General features: G+C 44.7%; 2 protein-coding genes across 2 annotated transcripts; both read left to right on the plus strand.

Moving 5' to 3' along the window:
• The first annotated feature begins 5,584 nt into the window (after positions 1–5,584).
• Positions 5,585–15,186, plus strand: ankrd40 (ankyrin repeat domain 40). The gene is made up of 5 exons (XM_052519378.1): positions 5,585–6,132; positions 6,641–6,789; positions 7,114–7,716; positions 8,019–8,200; positions 11,713–15,186. Exons 1-5 carry the CDS (start codon positions 5,999–6,001, stop codon positions 11,854–11,856), a joined length of 1,212 nt encoding a protein of 403 aa, XP_052375338.1. The 5' UTR covers positions 5,585–5,998; the 3' UTR covers positions 11,857–15,186.
• Positions 14,672–18,810, plus strand: LOC127930341 (serine/threonine-protein kinase PRP4 homolog). Its single transcript, XM_052520013.1, has 3 exons — positions 14,672–14,681; positions 16,870–17,355; positions 17,806–18,810. Exons 1-3 carry the CDS (start codon positions 14,672–14,674, stop codon positions 18,261–18,263), a joined length of 954 nt encoding a protein of 317 aa, XP_052375973.1. The 3' UTR covers positions 18,264–18,810.
• Positions 18,811–19,734: the final 924 nt, after the last annotated feature.

Below are 19,734 nucleotides of genomic sequence, written 5' to 3' on the forward strand. Positions count from 1 at the left end.
AAATTAAAGCAGGAAGCACCAGTGACTCGGTCTCTAAAAAAGTGGTCAGATGAAGCAGATGCTAAACTACAGGACTGCTTTGCTATCACAGACTGGAACATGTTCCGGGATTCTTCTGATGGCATTGAGGAGTACACCACATCAGTCACTGGCTTGATCAATAAGTGCATTGAGGACGTCGTCCCCACAGTGACTGTATGTACATACCCCAACAACAAGCCATGGATTACAGGCAACATTCGCACTGAACTAAGGGGTAAAGCTTCCGCTTTCAAGGTATGGGACTCTAACCCAGAAGCTTACAAGAAGTCCTGCTATGCTCTGCGACAAACCATCAGACAGGCAAAGCGTCAATATGAGACTAAGATTGAATCATACTGTACCGGATCCTACGCTCGTTTTATGTGGCAGGGCTTGCAAACTATTACAGACTACAAAGGGAAGAACAACCGCGAGCTGCCCAGTGACATGAGCCTACCAGAAGAGCTAAATCACTTCTATGCTCGCTTCGAGGCAAGCAACATTGAGGTATGCATGAGAGCATCAGCTGTTCCGGGCGACTGTGTGATCACGCTCTCCGTAGCCGATGTGAGTAAGACCTTTGAACAGGTCAACATACACAAGGCTGCGGGGCCAGACGGATTACCAGGACGTGTGCTCCGGGCATGTACTGACCAACTGGCAGGTGTCTTCACTGACATTTTCAACATGTCCATGATTGAGTCTATAATAGCAGTTTCAAGCAGACCACCAGAGTCCCTGTGCTCAAAAGCACAAAGGCAACCTGCCTAAATGACTACAGACCCGTAGTACCCACGTCTGTAACCATGAAGTGCTTTGAAAGGTTGGTAATGGCTCACATCAACACCATTATCCCAGAAACCCTAGACCCACTCCAATTTGCATACCGCCCAAACAGATTCACAGATGATGCCATCTCTATTGCACTCCACACTGCCCTTTCCCACCTGGACAAAAGGAACACTTATGTGAGAATGATATTCATTGACTACAGCTCAGCGTTCAATACCATAGTACCCTCAAAGCTCATCACTAAGCTAAGGATCCTGGGACTAAACACCTCCCTCTGCAACTGGATCCTGGACTTCCTGACGGGCCACCCGCAGGTGGTAAGGGTAGGTAGCAACACATCTGCCACGCTGATCCTCTACACTGGAGCTCCACAGGGGTGCATGCTCAGTCCCCTGGCCTAGCCCTCAACGTAACCAAGACTAAGGAGATGATTGTGGACTACAGGAAAAGGAGGACCGAGCACGCCCCCATTCTCATCGATGGGACAGTAGTGGAGCAGGATGAGAGCTTCAAGTTCCTTGGTGTCCACATCAACAACAAACTAGAATGGTCCAAACACACCAAGACAGTCGTGAAGAGGGCACGACAAATTCTATTCCCCCTCAGGAGATTAAAAATATTTTGCATGGGTCCTGAGATCCTCAAAAGGTTCTTCAGCTGCAACATCGAGAGCATTCTGACTTGTTGCATCACTGCATCACCTGGTATGGCAATTGCTCGGCCCCTGACCGCAAGGCACTACAGAGGGTAATGTGAACGGCCCAGTATATAACTGGGGCTAAGCTGCCTGCCTTCCAGGACCTCTACACCAGGCGGTATCAGAGGAAGGCCCTAAAAATTGTCAAAGACCCAAGCCACCCCTGTCATACACTGTTCTCTCTACTACCGCATGGCAAGCGGTACCGGAGTCCCAAGTCTAGGACAAAAAGGCTTCTCAACAGTTTTTACCCCCAAGCCATAAGACTCCTGAACAGGTAATGAAATGACTACCCAGACTATTTGCATTGTCCCCCCCCAACCCCTCTTTTTACGCTGCTGCTACTCTCTGTTTATCATAAATGCATAGTCACTTTAACTATACATTCATGCACATACTACCTCAATTGGGCCGACCAACCAGTGCTCCCGCACATTGTCTAACTGGGCTATCTGCATTGTGTCCCGCCACCCACCACCCGCCAACCCCTCTTTTACGCTACTGCTACTCTCTGTTCATCATGTATGCATTGTCACTTTAGCCATATCTACATGTACATACTACCTCAATCAGCCTGACTAACTGGTGTCTGTATGTAGCCTCGCTACTTTTATAGCCTGTCCTTTTACTGTTGTTTTATTTCTTTACCTACCTATTGTTCACCTAATACCTTTTTGCACTATTGGTTAGAGCCTGTAAGTAAGCATTTCACTGTAAGGTCTACACGGCACACGTGACAAATACACTTTGATTTGATTTGACTATCCATAAGTTAAACATTGATGGTGTTATTAGAGATGACCAAAAATGTATCGCTAAATACTGTTGCCACTTTTGCAGGAAATTGTACAGCTCTTCGTAATGTCAGGAATCCACAGATATGTTTTTTGACTCACTGAATAATGTTCACTCTATCAGTGATATAGAATCTAAACAGTGTGATGAACCCATCAAAGTTTAAGAGATTATAGAGTCTATCAAACATGTAAAGAACAATAAATCACCAGGTGTTGATGGAATTACATCATAATTTTACAAATTATTTTCTGAACAAGTAGCTCCCTTCCTATTTGAAGTCTTTTTAGAGAGTATTAAAAACAATGTTCTCCCTCCTACAATGAGTCATGGGTTAATAACACTGATAATAACAATAACACTAAGCCTAAAAAAAGTGCTGCTCATCGATAACTGGTGTCCAATTTGTCTTCTTAACCTTCTTAACAGTGGGTTAACTGCCTGTTCAGGGGCAGAACGACAGATTTGTACCTTATCAGCTCAGGGGTTTGAACTTGCAACCTTCCGGTTACTAGTTCAACATTCTAACCACTAGGCTACCCTGCCGCCCACTGGCTCCAGGTCATCTACAAGTCAATGCTAGGTAAAGCTCCGCCTTATCTCAGTTCACTGGTCACGATGGCAACACCCATCCGTAGCACGGGCTCCAGCAGGTGTATCTCACTGATCATCCCTAAAGCCAACACCTCATTTGGCCGCCTTTCGCTCCAGTACTCTGCTGCCTGTGACTGGAACGAATTGCAAAAATCGCTGAAGTTGGAGACTTTTACCTCCCTCACCAACTTCAAACATCTGCTATCTGAGCAGCTAAACGATCGCTGCAGCTGTACATAGTCTATTGGTAAATAGCCACCCATTTTCACCTACCTCATCCCCATACTGTTTTTATTTATTTACTTTTCTGCTCTTTTGCACACCAATATCTCTACCTGTACATGACCATCTGATCATTTATCACTCCAGTGTTAATCTGCAAAATTGTAATTATTCGCCTACCTCCTCATGCCTTTTGCACACAATGTATATAGACTCCCCTTTTTTTCTACTGTGTTATTGACTTGTTAATTGTTTACTCCAAGTGTAACTCTGTGTTGTCTGTTCACACTGCTATGCTTTATCTTGGCCAGGTCGCAGTTGCAAATGAGAACTTGTTCTCAACTAGCCTACCTGGTTAAATAAAGGTGAAATAAAAAATAAATAAAAAAATCTTAATAATGACTATAAGATGTTAGCCTTACTACTTGCAAAAATAATTAAAGAAGTCCTGGATGCAATCATTGATGAAACACAGTCTGGCTTTATGAGGAACAGACATATTTCTAGCAATATCAGACTAGTATTAGACATACTTGACTACTCAGACCTAATAACTGAGGATAGCTTCATATTATTTGTAAGGCTATTAAGACTCTCTATACTCTCTATACAAATGGTAACAGCTCTATCAAATTGAAATATGGCACCTCACCTAGAGTTGAGTTAAAGAGAGGAATTAGGCAAGGTTGTCCTATCTCTCTATACCTGTTTTTATTAATCACCCAACTTTTTACAAATTCTTTAAATAATAATCCTGTACAAGGTATTTCCATAGCTGGTAAAGAAATTATTATAAGCCAGCTGGCTGACGATACTACACTTTTTCTGATATACAATCCTTTTCCAAAATGTCTGGTCTAAATCTTAACATTAATAAATGTGAACTCATAGCTGTCAAAGATTGTGTGACACCTTCATATTATGGTATTGCAGTAAAAGAAGAACTTACATATTTAGGCAGAACCATTACAAAGGATCAGAAGTCTAGAGGCTTACTAAACTTTAACCCTCTTATTAAAAACCCCAGAAGATGCTAAATTAATGGCTACAGAGGGACTTATCTTTAAAAGGAAGAATTTAAAAGGTTTCTCTAGACTAACATATGGCGCTCTATCTTTATATCTTGACAGTAAAATAAGCAAGGAGATAGACCAGATGCTTTTCAACTTTCTTTGGAGAAACCGTACCCATTACATTAGGAAAACTGTTGTAATTAACACTTATGAGCATGGTGAGCTGAATTTTCTGGACTTTACTACCTTAAATAATAATTTCAAGATCAATTGTATAAAACAATTCCTAAGAAGACCCACTTCTATCTGGAATTTTATTCCTCATCATGTCTTCTCTACTTTTGGTGGCCTTAACTTCATGTTGTTTTGCAATTATAATATTGACAAAGTTCCAGTGAAACTTTCTGCTTTTCATCAGCAGGTTTTCTTGTCATGGTCCTTAATTTATAAGCATAATTTTCTCCACACAGATATTATATATGGAATAATCGGGACATTTTGTATAAAAATACTTATTTTAATATTCTTTTAGAATATTGGTTCCGAAATAAATTCCTATTGGTGAGCCAACTGGTAAATTCAGAGGGTAATTTACTTAGTTCTAAAGAAGTCTTATCACTTTACAAGGTCTCTCCTAAAGATTTTGGAATTGTTTTAAATGGCATTCCCTCAGGTGATGCTTTATTATTCAGGAACGTGTCAAGACCTGACCCTCAATTGAGAATCGATTCACATTTAGATGGGAGTATTTGGCTGCTTTGACTTCCAGAGCCAAATGAGCCTTTAAACAGAACATGCAAGGGTCCTTGGACTATAAGGAGTAATGTTAGGCTGCTTTAGTCCATGTTTGGGCTAGGTCCCCCACATGATATACTTTCTGATACACAAAATCAGTTTGAAATCAAATATTGATTGACCACAACTTTGAAAAGGGTATAACTGTAAATCAGTGACCCTCACCCTTGATTAAAATGCTACTAAGTCGATGAGGTCAAAGTCTACTGTGGTGTCAAGCTATAAAGTTTTGTTGAGTCTGAAAAATTAGAATGATTTTGGTTGAAGACAATATAGACGATTTCAAGGGAATCCTCAAGGAGGTTTAGAGGTAGAAAATTACTTATTTGTGGGAATGAACAAAGCAAGGGTGCTGTAGGTGCTCTCAGTAAGCACTGTCTTCAATTCGTGTACTTTTAAACACACACACACACACCAGATATTTTCTGAATATCGTCCAGAAAACCTGTAACTAGACCTGTTGGACAGCTAACTCGTTGACTCCAAACGGAGCATACATGGACATATTGCACAAAACAGTGTACGTTAAACATTCAAATATGTATGTGCAGGGTAAATACATGTCAACAGAACACATGGGTTACTGTAACATTCATTATTACGAGAGATAATTAAAATAAATCGTATTTTTCAAGGAGGAACATACAACTTTCTTCCCACTGTTGTTACACTCAAACCTGTCCCCGATATGGGAGGAATAGTTGACAGCGCACTTCGGAGCCTTTACGCAACACAGCTACAATGTAATGGACTTTTAATTTCAAAACTCATTTAAAAGAGTTGACAAGCCGGTGCAGCAACAACATATTACATTAAACTAACCATTGATGGTGTCCTTTGATAAACATTGTTCTTGTCAAGCTTAACGTTACGGACATCAACAATCTTGCGCGAGCCTAGTAGCTGTAAAGCTAGCTATCTAACGTTAGTCAGTTAACGTTAGCTTCTCCCCGGCTATTTTTAGTGCAATTAAGCAGCTATTTTCAGACCAAGGCGTCACCCTCTTACGACCTGTAAAGTCATTATTGTCTCCCATGATCTCGTTAAGTTAGCTAATCATTTGTACAAAATGTCAACGACATCGTTGGATAAGGAATTGCAAGAGCGCTTGAGAGAGGCGTCTGCGATTGGAGACATCGACGAGGTGCGGATTTTAGTGGAAAGCGGAGTAAATATCAACTCTCAAAACGAAATAAACGGATGGTAAGTGTGTCATATATATATATATATTAATCAAACTTAAACACAAGTTGATCAATAATCACCCGTCCTTACATGTTATTTATCGATTGATTGTTAAAATGCTGCCGGCGCAATGTTGGCAACGTGCTCTATGCAATGGCATGTCAAATGTCACCATTTCATGAATGGCCTAAGAAGAATAGTGTGTTATCCAATTATGCCTAGATGGCAGTCTCCTTCAACTGCAAGTGATGCAAATATACCCCCGCGTGGGTTCTCAAGTTTGACTATGATGACAATAAAAATGAACTAGTAAATGTTGGCTGCAGGGTGCAAATATTTGCGTAGGTAAAGTCGGTGAACGCTGTACTTCATCTGGATCTACCTCCAGTAGCTACTTTATCATTCACAATAACTGTTCCAACATTGGCTGTTTGAGTCATCATCATGCAATGTCAGTCTTTCATCAACATTATGAATCATCCCAGAGCAGATCAGAGACTTACTTTTTTCATTGTCTCCTATTCAGGACATGTTTGCATTGGGCATGCAAGAGAAACCACAAACCGGTTGTGTCTTACCTGCTGAACTCTGGCGCTGACCAAGAGATCCTCACTGCTAAAGATGAGCTGGCTGTCCAGCTGACCTCTAAGCCTGAAATCAGAAGACTGTTAGGAGGTAAATGTCCCATCACATCACCACTCTCCCAGTTATTACTGTTTTTGTGTCAAAATTCTCTTAAACATGTTCATGAAATATGTGTATAATAGCTGTATTTTGGATTTAATGACTATTAGAAGCACTAATGCCACCCCTAAGCACTAGTTTATTGCCAGTGAATTGTTTTACCTGCTCATAGTTAGGGGTCACAATTTGGGTAATGATCATAGATGGAGACTCCTGCCAGGACCTGCTATGTTTTGGTTTTCACAGCATGCTCTGGGCATGTCAATGTTCAAGACTCCCCCAATTCAATTTGGTGTCTTATATATTTTTTCACAGTTGAGGAGGAGGAAGTGCCTGAAATCAAGGAGCCTGAGTTGCCAATCATCCCAAACTACCTGTCCAACCCGCCATTCATGTACAGTAAGATGGACAACAAGGCTGAGCTCATATTGGCACAGTTGACCCAAAATGGCAATGGAGACCACTCATCAGATGACCCGCACAGTGACTCAGCTTCCCTGTCGCCCACCCACGAGCAACAGCTGCCTCAGCAACCGCAGAGCCTACTCTCTGACATCCCGAGGGAGGGGGCCTTCATCCCATTGGCGCAGCAGAACGGAGTGTCGCCGAGCCCCGCCTCGTCTCTCACCGTCAACGGAGGCCTGCCTATGGACATCTCCATGGAGCCCCACCTGGTCAACCATGGGGAGTACCCACACTCGGTGGCCCATAATGGGGCTGTGTGCTCTCCTCCCCTGCCCTCCCCCAGCCCCAGCACCACCAGCAGTAGCAGCCAAGCCCAGGTGGCTAACGCTAACCCATCTATGACCCGGCAGCAGTCCCTCCCTCAGCAGCTCAACTGTGGCCAGGGTGCTGGGGGTAACATGCCTGCCTTCCAGCCTTTCTTCTTTACCAGTACATTCCCTGTCAATGTGCAAGGTAAGGACGGTCGCCACACTGCACTTGCTGCTGATGTTGTGCTGTTGATGTCTGTTTGTCTCTAATGTTGTGGTGTTCGATCAAGCATTGATTTGAGTCAACAGCAGAGCTCTTTTGGAACCAATCCCATTGCATGTTGAGCCTGTTTTATCACTGCTCTGCACTTTCAGACCCATTATCCAATGCTTTCTCCCCATGTGTGTGCCTGAATGTGCCCCAGGTGCTGAGTGTTCTCTCTACTGCATCTTACACACTGAAGTAGCTAGCGTAATCTCATTGGTGTATTTGTGTGTCTCTCCCAGAGCTGGTCTTAAAGGTGCGCATCCAGAACCCCAACGCGCGGGAGAACGACTTCATCGAGGTGGAGCTGGACAGACAGGAGCTGACCTACCGCTCGCTGCTCCGGGTGTGCTGTCGCGAGCTGGACATCAGCACCGAACACGTGGAGAAGATCCGCAAGCTGCCCAACACCATGCTGCGAAAGGTATGGAATGGCAGAGGCACGCACACGCAGGCACAAAAACACACACTCTGGTACTCTGGTACTCAAACTGGCTGGTTATAACACTAGTGGCTGAGCACTAGCACTGTGAACCCTGAGGCTGCAGCTACCGTTCCACTCCACTAACCAGCTCAATGGAGCGAGCAGGCCGGGGCAGGGCCCAGACACCACTAATAAAAGATGCAGGAACACTCCTAGACACACCTCGATGACAGTTCACTGCTCTGTTAGGTTAGAGCGCAACGCTCTTCTGTTAGGTTGGAGCGCCACGCTGTTCTGTTAGGTTGGAGCGCAACGCTGTTCTGTTAGGTTGGAGCGCAACGCTGTTCTGTTAGGTTGGAGCGCAACGCTGTTCTGTTAGGTTGGAGCGCAACGCTGTTCTGTTAGGTTGGAGCGCAACGCTGTTCTGTTAGGTTGGAGCACCACGCTGTTCTGTTAGGTTGGAGCACCACGCTGTTCTGTTAGGTTGGAGCACCACGCTGTTCTGTTAGGTTGGAGCACCACGCTGTTCTGTTAGGTAGCGCCACGGTTTTGTTCTGTTAGGAGCACCACGCTGTTCTGTTAGGTTGGAGCACCACGCTGTTCTGTTAGGTTGGAGCACCACGCTGTTCTGTTAGGTTGGAGCACCACGCTGTTCTGTTAGGTTGGAGCACCACGCTGTTCTGTTAGGTTGGAGCACCACGCTGTTCTGTTAGGCTGTTGTTAGGTTGGAGCACCACGCTGTTCTGTTAGGTTGGAGCACCACGCTGTTCTGTTAGGTTGGAGCACCACGCTGTTCTGTTAGGTTGGAGCACCACGCTGTTCTGTTAGGTTGGAGCACCACGCTGTTCTGTTAGGTTGGAGCACCACGCTGTTCTGTTAGGTTGGAGCACCACGCTGTTCTGTTAGGTTGGAGCACCACGCTGTTCTGTTAGGTTGGAGCACCACGCTGTTCTGTTAGGTTGGAGCACCACGCTGTTCTGTTAGGTTGGAGCACCACGCTGTTCTGTTAGGTTGGAGCACCACGCTGTTCTGTTAGGTTGGAGCACCACGCTGTTCTGTTAGGTTGGAGCACCACGCTGTTCTGTTAGGTTGGAGCACCACGCTGTTCTGTTAGGTTGGAGCACCACGCAGGTTGGAGCACCACGCTGTTCTGTTAGGTTGGAGCACCACGCTGTTCTGTTAGGTTGGAGCACCACGCTGTTCTGTTAGGTTGGAGCACCACGCTGTTCTGTTAGGTTGGAGCACCACGCTGTTCTGTTAGGTTGGAGCACCACGCTGTTCTGTTAGGTTGGAGCACCACGCTGTTCTGTTAGGTTTCTGTTAGAGCACCACGCTGTTCTGTTAGGTTGGAGCACCACGCTGTTCTGTTAGGTTGGAGCACCACGCTGTTCTGTTAGGTTGAGCTTTCTGTTAGGTTGGAGCACCACGCTGTTCTGTTAGGTTGGAGCACCACGCTGTTCTGTTAGGTTGGAGCACCACGCTGTTCTGTTCGGTTGGAGCACCACGGTTAGGTTGGAGCACCACGCTGTTCTGTTAGGTTGGAGCACCACGCTGTTCTGTTAGGTTGGAGCACCACGCTGTTCTGTTAGGTTGGAGCACCACGCTGTTCTGTTAGGTTGGAGCACCACGCTGTTCTGGAGCACCACGCTGTTCTGTTAGGTTGGAGCACCACGCTGTTCTGTTAGGTTGGAGCACCACGCTGTTCTGTTAGGTTGGAGCACCACGCTGTTCTGTTAGGTTGGAGCACCACGCTGTTCTGTTAGCACCACGCTGTTCTGTTAGGTTGGAGCGCTGTTCTGTTAGGTTGGAGCACCACGCTGTTCTGTTAGGTTGGAGTGTTCTGTTAGGTTGGAGCACCACGCTGTTCTGTTAGGTTGGAGCACCACGCTGTTCTGTTAGGTTGGAGCACCACGCTGTTCTGTTCTGTTCTGTTAGGCACCACGCTGTTCTGTTAGGTTGGAGTTAGGTTGGAGCACCACGCTGTTCTGTTAGGTTGGAGCACCACGCTGTTCTGTTAGGTTGGAGCACCACGCTGTTCTGTTAGGTTGGAGCACCACGCTGTTCTGTTAGGTTGGAGCACCACGCTGTTCTGTTAGGTTGGAGCACCACGCTGTTCTGTTAGGTTGGAGCACCACGCTGTTCTGTTAGGTTGGAGCACCACGCTGTTCTGTTAGGTTGGAGCACCACGCTGTTCTGTTAGGTTGGAGCACCACGCTGTTCTGTTAGGTTGTTCTGTTAGGTTGGAGCACCACGCTGTTCTGTTAGGTTTCTGGGTTGGAGCACCACGCTGTTCTGTTAGGTTGGAGCACCACGCTGTTCTGTTAGGTTGGAGCACCATGCTGTTCTGTTAGGTTGGAGCACCACGCTGTTCTGTTAGGTTGGAGCGCTGTTCTGTTAGGTTGGAGCACCTGTTACGCTGTTCTGTTAGGTTGTTAGGTTGGAGCACCACGCTGTTCTGTTAGGTTGCTGTTCTGTTAGCACCACGCTGTTCTGTTAGGTTGGAGCACCACGCTGTTCTGTTAGGTTGGAGCACCACGCTGTTCTGTTAGGTTGGAGCACCACGCTGTTCTGTTAGGTTGGAGCACCACGCTGTTCTGTTAGGTTGGAGCACCACGCTGTTCTGTTAGGTTGGAGCACCACGCTGTTCTGTTGTTGGAGGTGTTCTGTTAGGTTGGAGCGCCACGCTGTTCTGTTAGGTTGGAGCACCACGCTGTTCTGTTAAGCACCACGCTGTTCTGTTAGGTTGGAGCACCACGCTGTTCTGTTAGGTTGGAGCACCACGCTGTTCTGTTAGGTTGGAGCGCAACGCTGTTCTGTTAGGTTGGAGCACCACGCTGTTCTGTTAGGTTGGAGCACCACGCTGTTCTGTTAGGTTGGAGCACCACGCTGTTCTGTTAGGTTGGAGCACCACGCTGTTCTGTTAGGTTGGAGCACCACGCTGTTCTGTTAGGTTGGAGCACCACGCTGTTCTGTTAGGTTGGAAACACTGATCATGACGGCTGCTTGATGATGGAATGATGGTCACCCATTATTACCATTTTAATAAATAATTTGCATGAGAGTGAGAGTGTGTGTACAGCTCTTTTCTTATGAGTTAGGGCCACAAAAAATGTTAATGTTTGCAAGTTAATTGATTTGAGCTACATTGTGTTCCATGGCACACGGTAGTCCCATCTTGCACTGCATGGGTGGGTTTGATATGAAAACAATGTCACCCATCCAGTTATGAAGGGAGCTGTTGTCACATTATGTAATCCCAGAACAACTGCTGACTAAGACTCTAAGACTGTGAAACATACACACACACACACACACACACACACACACACACACACACACACACACACACACACACACACACACGTCTCTCCTATCCTCCCACTTAATGTCTGTAAGTCCTGTGTGTGATGAAACAATGTATGTACTCGATTTTGTACCGTAATCACTACAAACAATTGGACCTTTTGTGGACAATAAAGATGTTTTATTGAATGTAACTTTATTATTCCCAGGACAAAGACGTGGCTCGGCTGCAGGACTTCCAGGAGTTAGAGGTGGTGCTGGAGAAGGCTGAGGGCCTGGCACTCCTCTCTGGGGCGGGAGGCCTCACCGACAGACCCTGCTACAACATGAAGGCCTCCAGACTCACCTACTAGAGACCAACAGGATTGACAGACACACAGACAGACACTACTACAACATGAAGGCCTCCAGACTCACCTACTAGAGACTAACAGGATGGACAGACACACAGACAGACACTACTACAACATGAAGGTCTCCAGACTCACCTACTAGAGACCAACAGGATTGACAGACACACAGACAGACACTACTACAACATGAAGGCCTCCAGACTCACCTACTAGAGACTAACAGGATTGACAGACACACAGACAGACACTACTACAACATGAAGGCCTCCAGACTCACCTACTAGAGACCAACAGGATGGACAGACACACAGACAGACACTACTACAACATGAAGGCCTCCAGACTCACCTACTAGAGACCAACAGGATTGACAGACACACAGACAGACACTACTACAACATGAAGGCCTCCAGACTCACCTACTAGAGACCAACAGGATTGACAGACACACAGACAGACACTACTACAACATGAAGGCCTCCAGACTCACCTACTAGAGACCAACAGGATGGACAGACACACAGACAGACCCTGCTACAACATGAATGCCTCCAGACTCACCTACTAGAAACCAACAGGACGGACAGACAGACCCTGATGTCCATGTGGACCCTACTATCTCTCTATTGACCGTAATAGCCACTATCGTTATTAGTCAATTTCATTGCATTATGATCCGGTGTCGTTCAGCCAGCGTTATTGGGGGTTTGTTTAAAAATCCTGTTGTGTTAGCTAGGTAACGTGGTCGCCCTGCCTGTCCTTGCCTTGCTCCCTGCCAGTCTGTCCCCATGCAGCGCTCGCTAACCGATTGCTCATGCATCATGTCCTCAGTTACATACTGAAGAATTTGGGCCTCCTTCCCTCTCTGTCCCCTCTTCTCTTCCCTCTGTGTGTTGTCGGGCTACAGTGGAACATTGGCGTTGAGGGACAGTGACAGTCTTCCTAGATGGCTTAACTTATGTACTGTACATGGATCCCTTTGTACTGGGCATTAGTCATACATGTACTGGGGACTTGGCTCCTGGGAATGAGGGGGTTGAGCAGAGTAGAGGCCATTTGAACAGCTCTTCTGATATACAGCCATGGCTCTTATTAGTCCAACATGGGCGGCTTAGTACAATGTTGCGACACAGCTGACTTGCACACAGCAACATGCGTATTGCCGCTTGCTTAGTGGGCATAGCAGGTGGCTGCCGACGTTCCAACTGGCATTCACACCCATGCTGCAGACTGCACACACACACACACACTCAGTCATACTCCCACACTTCAGTGATATTTCCAGTTTTTCCTTCAGTGGTTGCCCATGTTATCACACTACCCTGTTTATTTGTTCTTAGGTGGATGTTGATGGAGCTATTAACCGAGATGTTGCTTTGTGCTGCTGAGGTTTGATCATCTAAGAGGGAGTGGGTTTGAGTGTTGTCTCTTGCCAATTGAGAAGTTTTTGTTAGTTTCGTAGAACTGTTTATGTGCTTAGTAAGCAAACAGATGCTTCAAGTGTAATCCGTATTGTTAAGACGGTGTGTCTGTTTCTTAAAGAACTCTCTTCGTCAGTTGGAAGATAACGGCCTTCTAACAGATGCTATGGTTAACTAGCTCCACAGACACCGTCTGGATTTCAATCAAACACCCAATGTGGAACAATTCTTCATTGCTCCTGCTCTATGAATTTAGTTTTATTCTACAATGTTTACTTGCTGAAACAAAACTCATTTAGATGAACATGTATTGGGTGCAGGGGCAATATTTAAATGTTCTACAGTTTGGTTGAATGTTTGTGTGTGAGGGGTTATTTTCAATTTTAACAGTTATTGGGTCTAATATTCAACTGACACTTTCAGCTGTGAATGAATTGAATGGTAGACCGTTCCTATAGAGTTCAGGTATTATTGATTGAAGCAGAATCTGCTAGGTTCACTTTAGGGGAAGTATATTCCCAGCTCAAGTAGGGGTTCCCCTAAAATGAGCATTTTAAACTGTTTCTGGATCGCTTCGCTTAAGATACTTCCATTTACTGTGATTAGATCAAAACCAAATACAAACCTAGCCAGAAAAATAGTATGGTTCTCCACAATAGATTATCTATCATAAATGTCCTATTTTTGAATTGCTGTATGAAATGTTTTTAGTTTTTTCGGAGTGAACTGAATGACGTGGGCAAAGGACAGTTTGAAAGGATTGTTTCTGTTTCATAAGTTTGACACGGCTGTTATGTTTGAGTGCTTCCATAACACGTTTCCCAGCAATTCTCCCGGTTGCTTCTATCATACAGGGCATTTGTCATAATACTCAAGTTCACACTGCTCTGTGAGAACGTTTTAAACACATAACCTACATTAACATGTAAGCTAGCTAGAGATCAAATGTTAGCTCTTAAGGGGTCCCGAGTTTAACCTACTGACATTTGACTTTTGTCAAGTTGTGGTGTTTGCTACTTCTTTGTTTGAGTATAAATGACGATTCATACACAAGAACGCAAACGTTAGTTTTGAAGCTGAATGAGAGTGCATTGATTGAAAAGATTACTGCTTAAAATGCTTTATGACAAACACATTTGCTCATAGAGGAAGACGCAGACCCTAACATGTCCTATCAGTCCTTTATGCTGGTTAACATTCAGTTCAATGGTACAGTCAGTGGCCCACTACAGAAGTTTATAAACAATCAACAGTCAGTTACTAACAAAGGCGTTCATTGTTTACCGTTCAGATGTATACCTTAAGCTCTGGCTGTCTTAGTATGTTTAATGGTTATATATTTTTATTCATTTGTCATTTCCTTTTTTAACGAGAAATGTCTTTAGTTTGTATCGATGCCTACAAGTATGGACCGTGTTTATCAATGGGGGTGAAAGGGAAGGTAGGTTGCAGCTAGGATGAAACCAAGTGTAAAGCCACAGTATCTACTGTGTTGAATGGGTTGAGTGTAAATGTTGAAGAAATACAAGACTAACTTGAACATGTCAAATGGGCTCTCCAGATAATTTTTGTATTCCTAACTTGTGCCACGAGACCGAGAGGTACCTGGTTGAAGAAGCTGAATGATGATGTTTGAAATGCCAACGGCCATTTTGTGCCCAGTGAAGGAGCACCAGTGTTCTAGAATGTTCCAGAATGAATACTAGTTCTGTGAAATGGATGACTAACATTGTACTGATTGATTGCTCATGTTCTAGAGGAAGAATACAGTAACTTTACCTATGCATTCAGAGTCTGATATTTTTATATGTCCTGTGTACCTTTGATAAATTCCTTATAGGCACTGTTTAACTTGTTTGATTGTGAAGACCTGTACCTGTTCTTTGATAAAGCATGGTGGGTAACTTGATCAATCTGTCCTTTTGTCGGAAATTGGTGGTTATATCAAAGGATCAGATGGTAATTATGAATATGGCAGAGAACTGAATTGAAGCCTTGTCTGTTTCTGCTAAGATCCACTAGAGGGTGTAGTTAGGTCAGTGTTGACATGAATCAACCATGCCAATGCAGTGGTGTAACTGTTCACTGCCTTGCTCTCCTCCCGAAGTAAATCATTTCAAATGAAACATGCTTAAATTTCATCCAAAAAGCATGATTATATGGAGCTTTAAAATTGTTTAACTAGATTGATTTGGGAGTCGGGGGGTGTTATTACAATAGGATACACAGTGTACAAACCATTAGGAACACCGCCCTAATATACTGTAGAGTTGCACCCCCTTTTGTGCTCAGGACAGCCTCAATTAATCGGGACATGGACTCTACAACGTGAAAAGCTTTCCACACATGTTGACTCCAGTGCTTCCCACAGTTGTGTCAAGGTGGCTGGATGTCCTTTGGGTGGTAGATCATTCTTGATACACGGGAAACTGTTGTCTGTGAAAAGCCCAGCAAGGTTACAGTTCTTGACACACTCAAACCGGTGAGCCTGGCACCTACTACCATATCCTGTTCAAAGGCACTTAAATCTCTCACTCTAAGTCTTGCCTGTTCACCCTCTGAATGGCACACATACACAATCCATGTCTCACTTGTTTTAAGTCTTAACAATCCTTCTTAACCTGTCTCCACCCCATTCATCTCCACTGACTGTAGTGGATTTAATAACATGTGACATCAATAAGGGATCATAGCTTTCAACTGGATTTACCTGGTCAGTCTATGTCATGGAAATAGCAGGTGTTTCTAATGTGTACACTCAGTACATAGTCTAGATACCTCTGAAAACATGATTCTTCCTGGTTTAAGATTTTGTGCAGATGGATAAAGAAGAAGACTAGTTCAGTGTAGTGTCAGACGAAGGTAGAAAACCTACAGAAGCACATCACTTTAGTTCACACACAATTTAGGAGTGGAAAAGTCATTAATTTGTTCAACTTTAAACAGCCTAGTCATCAACCACTCCAAATCTCTTTATTTATTCCAGTCCATTGACAGTGCCAGTTTGGTCAACAACAAAAAAATACAATTTTATTTAACAATTTAATAATACATAACATCAGTAAAATAGTTTTTAGATACTGGGGTACACGATGTTATGGGCCAATGCCAGCTTACGCTGCGGGACCCTTTTATCAACTGATAGCCACAACATGAGCCTGATGACTAAGATTCAGAATGATCCTTGACATGTTATTTTGAGCTGTCTAACTTGTTCTTGGTAGAAGTTGGGGGAGCTACTGTACCAGTTAGTGCATAATCAAATTGATGCTTCACTAACGGTGATGAAAGTTTTTCAAGGTCCCTTTATCTAGAAACGTGGCTTTTGGTGACTTTGGTAACCAGAAACAAGCATGGGAATTGTTTTCCTTCCTACCAGTGGCTCAGTGGCAGGCAGACCTTATTCCTCTCTCCAGTCTCACTGGTGAAGCTCCAAGAGAATGATTGGATGTGTAGATTGATGTGTAGATTGACCTCAGGGACTTTGACACAACATAGCTGCTTCCCCAAGTACAGGTGGGAGTGGGGTCTCAAAATAACACAGCTGCTTTAGTCGGAGTGGAATCTCATAACAAAAGCTAGAATTGAACAGCCCTAGGTGAATGGGGCAGAAATCCTTTAGGTGACAGGAGCAGAAATCCTTTAGTTGACAGGAGCAGAAATCCTTTAGGTGACAGGAGCAGAAATCCTACAGGTGACAGGAGCAGAAATCCTTTAGGTGACAGGAGCAGAAATCCTTTAGGTGACAGGAGCAGAAATCCTTTAGGTGACAGGAGCAGAAGTCATTTAGGTGACAGGAGCAGAAATCCTTTAGGTGACAGGAGCAGAAATCCTTTAGGTGACAGTAGCAGAAATCCTTTAGGTGACAGGAGCAGAAATCCTTTAGGTGACAGGAGCAGAAATCCTACAGGTGACAGGAGCAGAAGTCATTTAGGTGACAGGAGCAGAAATCCTCTAGGTGACAGGAGCAGAAATCCTTTAGGTGACAGGAGCAGAAATCCTTTAGGTGACAGGAGCAGAAATCCTTTAGGTGACAGGAGCAGAAATCCTACAGGTGACAGGAGCAGAAATCCTTTAGGTGACAGGAGCAGAAATCCTTTAGGTGACAGGAGCAGAAATCCTACAGGTGACAGGAGCAGAAATCCTTTAGGTGACAGGAGCAGAAATCCTTTAGGTGACAGGAGCAGAAATCCTTTAGGTGACAGGAGCAGAAATCCTACAGGTGGTAGGAGCAGAAATCCTTTAGGTGACAGGAGCAGAAATTCTACAGATGACAGGAGCAGAAATCCTTTAGGTGACAGGAGCAGAAATTCTTTAGGTGACAGGAGCAGAAATCCTACAGGTGACAGGAGCAGAAATCCTTTAGGTGACAGGTAAATCCTTTATGACAGGAGCAGAAATCCTTTAGGTGACAGGAGCAGAAATCCTACAGGTGACAGGAGCAGAAATCCTACAGGTGACAGGAGCAGAAATCCTTTAGGTGACAGGAGCATAAATCCTTTATGTGACAGGAGCAGAAATCCTTTAGGTGACAGGAGCAGAAATCCTTTAGGTGACAGGAGCAGAAATCCTTTAGGTGACAGGAGCAGAAATCCTTTAGGTGACAGGAGCAGAAATCCTTTAGGTGACAGGAGCAGAAATCCTTTAGGTGACAGGAGCAGAAATCCTTTAGGTGACAGGAGCAGAAATCCTTTAGGTGACAGGAGCAGAAATCCTTTAGGTGACAGGAGCAGAAATCCTATAGGTGACAGGAGCAGAAATCCTTTAGGTGACAGGAGCAGAAATCCTATAGGTGACAGGAGCAGAAATCCTTTAGGTGACAGGAGCAGAAATCCTATAGGTGACAGGAGCAGAAATCCTTTAGGTGACAGGAGCAGAAATCCTTTAGGTGACAGGAGCAGAAATCCTACAGGTGACAGGAGCAGAAATCCTTTAGGTGACAGGAGCAGATGTCAGATGTCCTTAGTGGCTGTTCCTGATAGTTAGTTGTGTACAGCTTTGTTTTCAGCCGGTCCACACACACTTGACCCTGCACACAATGTCTGTATAAGTGTTGACATGTACTATAAAAGCCCATGTTCAAGAGTGCAGGAATGTTATTATGTTCTCTTCCTAATTTAAAGAACACAAACAGTGAGTAAGCTATCGCCACACTGCCCCCAAATATGTGCGAAGTGCACAAGCTGGTTGGAAAAGGAATGAAAATATTCCTCATGTGGTCAGCAGATGTTTTAAGGCCTGCTCAACTGACACAAGAGCAAGGCACTAGTTGCGTAATACCAACCGGCTGGAAAGTGACACTTAACGGAGTGATATTTGTGTGCTGACGTGCTCGTAGGTGTGTGTATGTGCGTAGGTAAGTAGGTCTGTATGTTTGTTTGTTTGCTACATGTCTAGCCGCTGTCTGTTTGGTCAGGGCGGGCGGATATGTGTGGGAGTGTGTGTGTCCGCATGTAGTTAAGTCTATGCACCTGGGTGTTTGACCTTCATACATGTTCTGTGTGTGTGTGTGTGTGTGTGTGTGTGTGTGTGTGTGTGTGTGTGTGTGTGTGTGTGTGTGTGTGTGTGTGTCTGCACACGTGTGCCATGTCTAGCCATCATGTGTCTGGCCTCCTCCCTGGGTCAGGGTCTAGGAACCAGCTTAGGCTGCCGCTGAGGCCGGACGCGTTCCTCTCCTTTGTCTTGGTGTCAGACACTTTAATAAGATTAGAACCAGCAATAACACCTTCATTGTTTTTTTAACAGCCCTCAGTCCCTACCCAGACAGAACCATCTGCAAAGCCAGTGGCTGGCTCTTCCAAGGCTCCTAAGTGCTTTTAGGGTCAGAAACTTTGGATATGTTCCCCGCAGGAACGGAGACAAAGGGCGACGTTACTCACAGGTACCTAAAGTGATGGGTTTGGACTGTGGCCCTGCACCATGGTTTTCGTGCAATTCGTGCCATTCACCAGGGGATAAAGCACAGCGCTACTTAGCTGTTGCACAAATGCACATACAACATTGTAAACCCACTGTAAAAAGAGAAAAAGGCAGGAATGGAAAACCATTTCAGGCACATTCTAAGCCCGCTGTGTATTTCTGAGGGCTGCTACATCACAGTGGGAAACAGGTGCTGTACTGGTCACAGCTTCAAGGAGATAATCAGGTATTACTGCATCGCTAAACTCTTAGAAAAAAATGTGCTAACTAGAACCTTAAAGGGTTCTTTGGCTTTACCCATAGGAGAACCCTTTGAAGAACCATTTTGGTTCCAGGTAGAACCCTTTACACAGCGGGTTCTACATGGAACCCAAAAGAGTTCTACCTGGAACCAAAAAGGGTTCTCCTATGGAGACAGCCGAAGAACCCTTTTGTATAGCTTGGTCACAGGTCATTTTCTGGTGGATAAAAATCATAGAATTAGATGCTGATTCAGAAGTCAGTGTAGGCAGTGAAGCCCTTGACCGAGGCAGTCTTT

The sequence above is a fragment of the Oncorhynchus keta genome, chromosome 5 (assembly GCF_023373465.1).
Source record: "Oncorhynchus keta strain PuntledgeMale-10-30-2019 chromosome 5, Oket_V2, whole genome shotgun sequence".
NCBI lineage: Eukaryota > Metazoa > Chordata > Actinopteri > Salmoniformes > Salmonidae > Oncorhynchus > Oncorhynchus keta.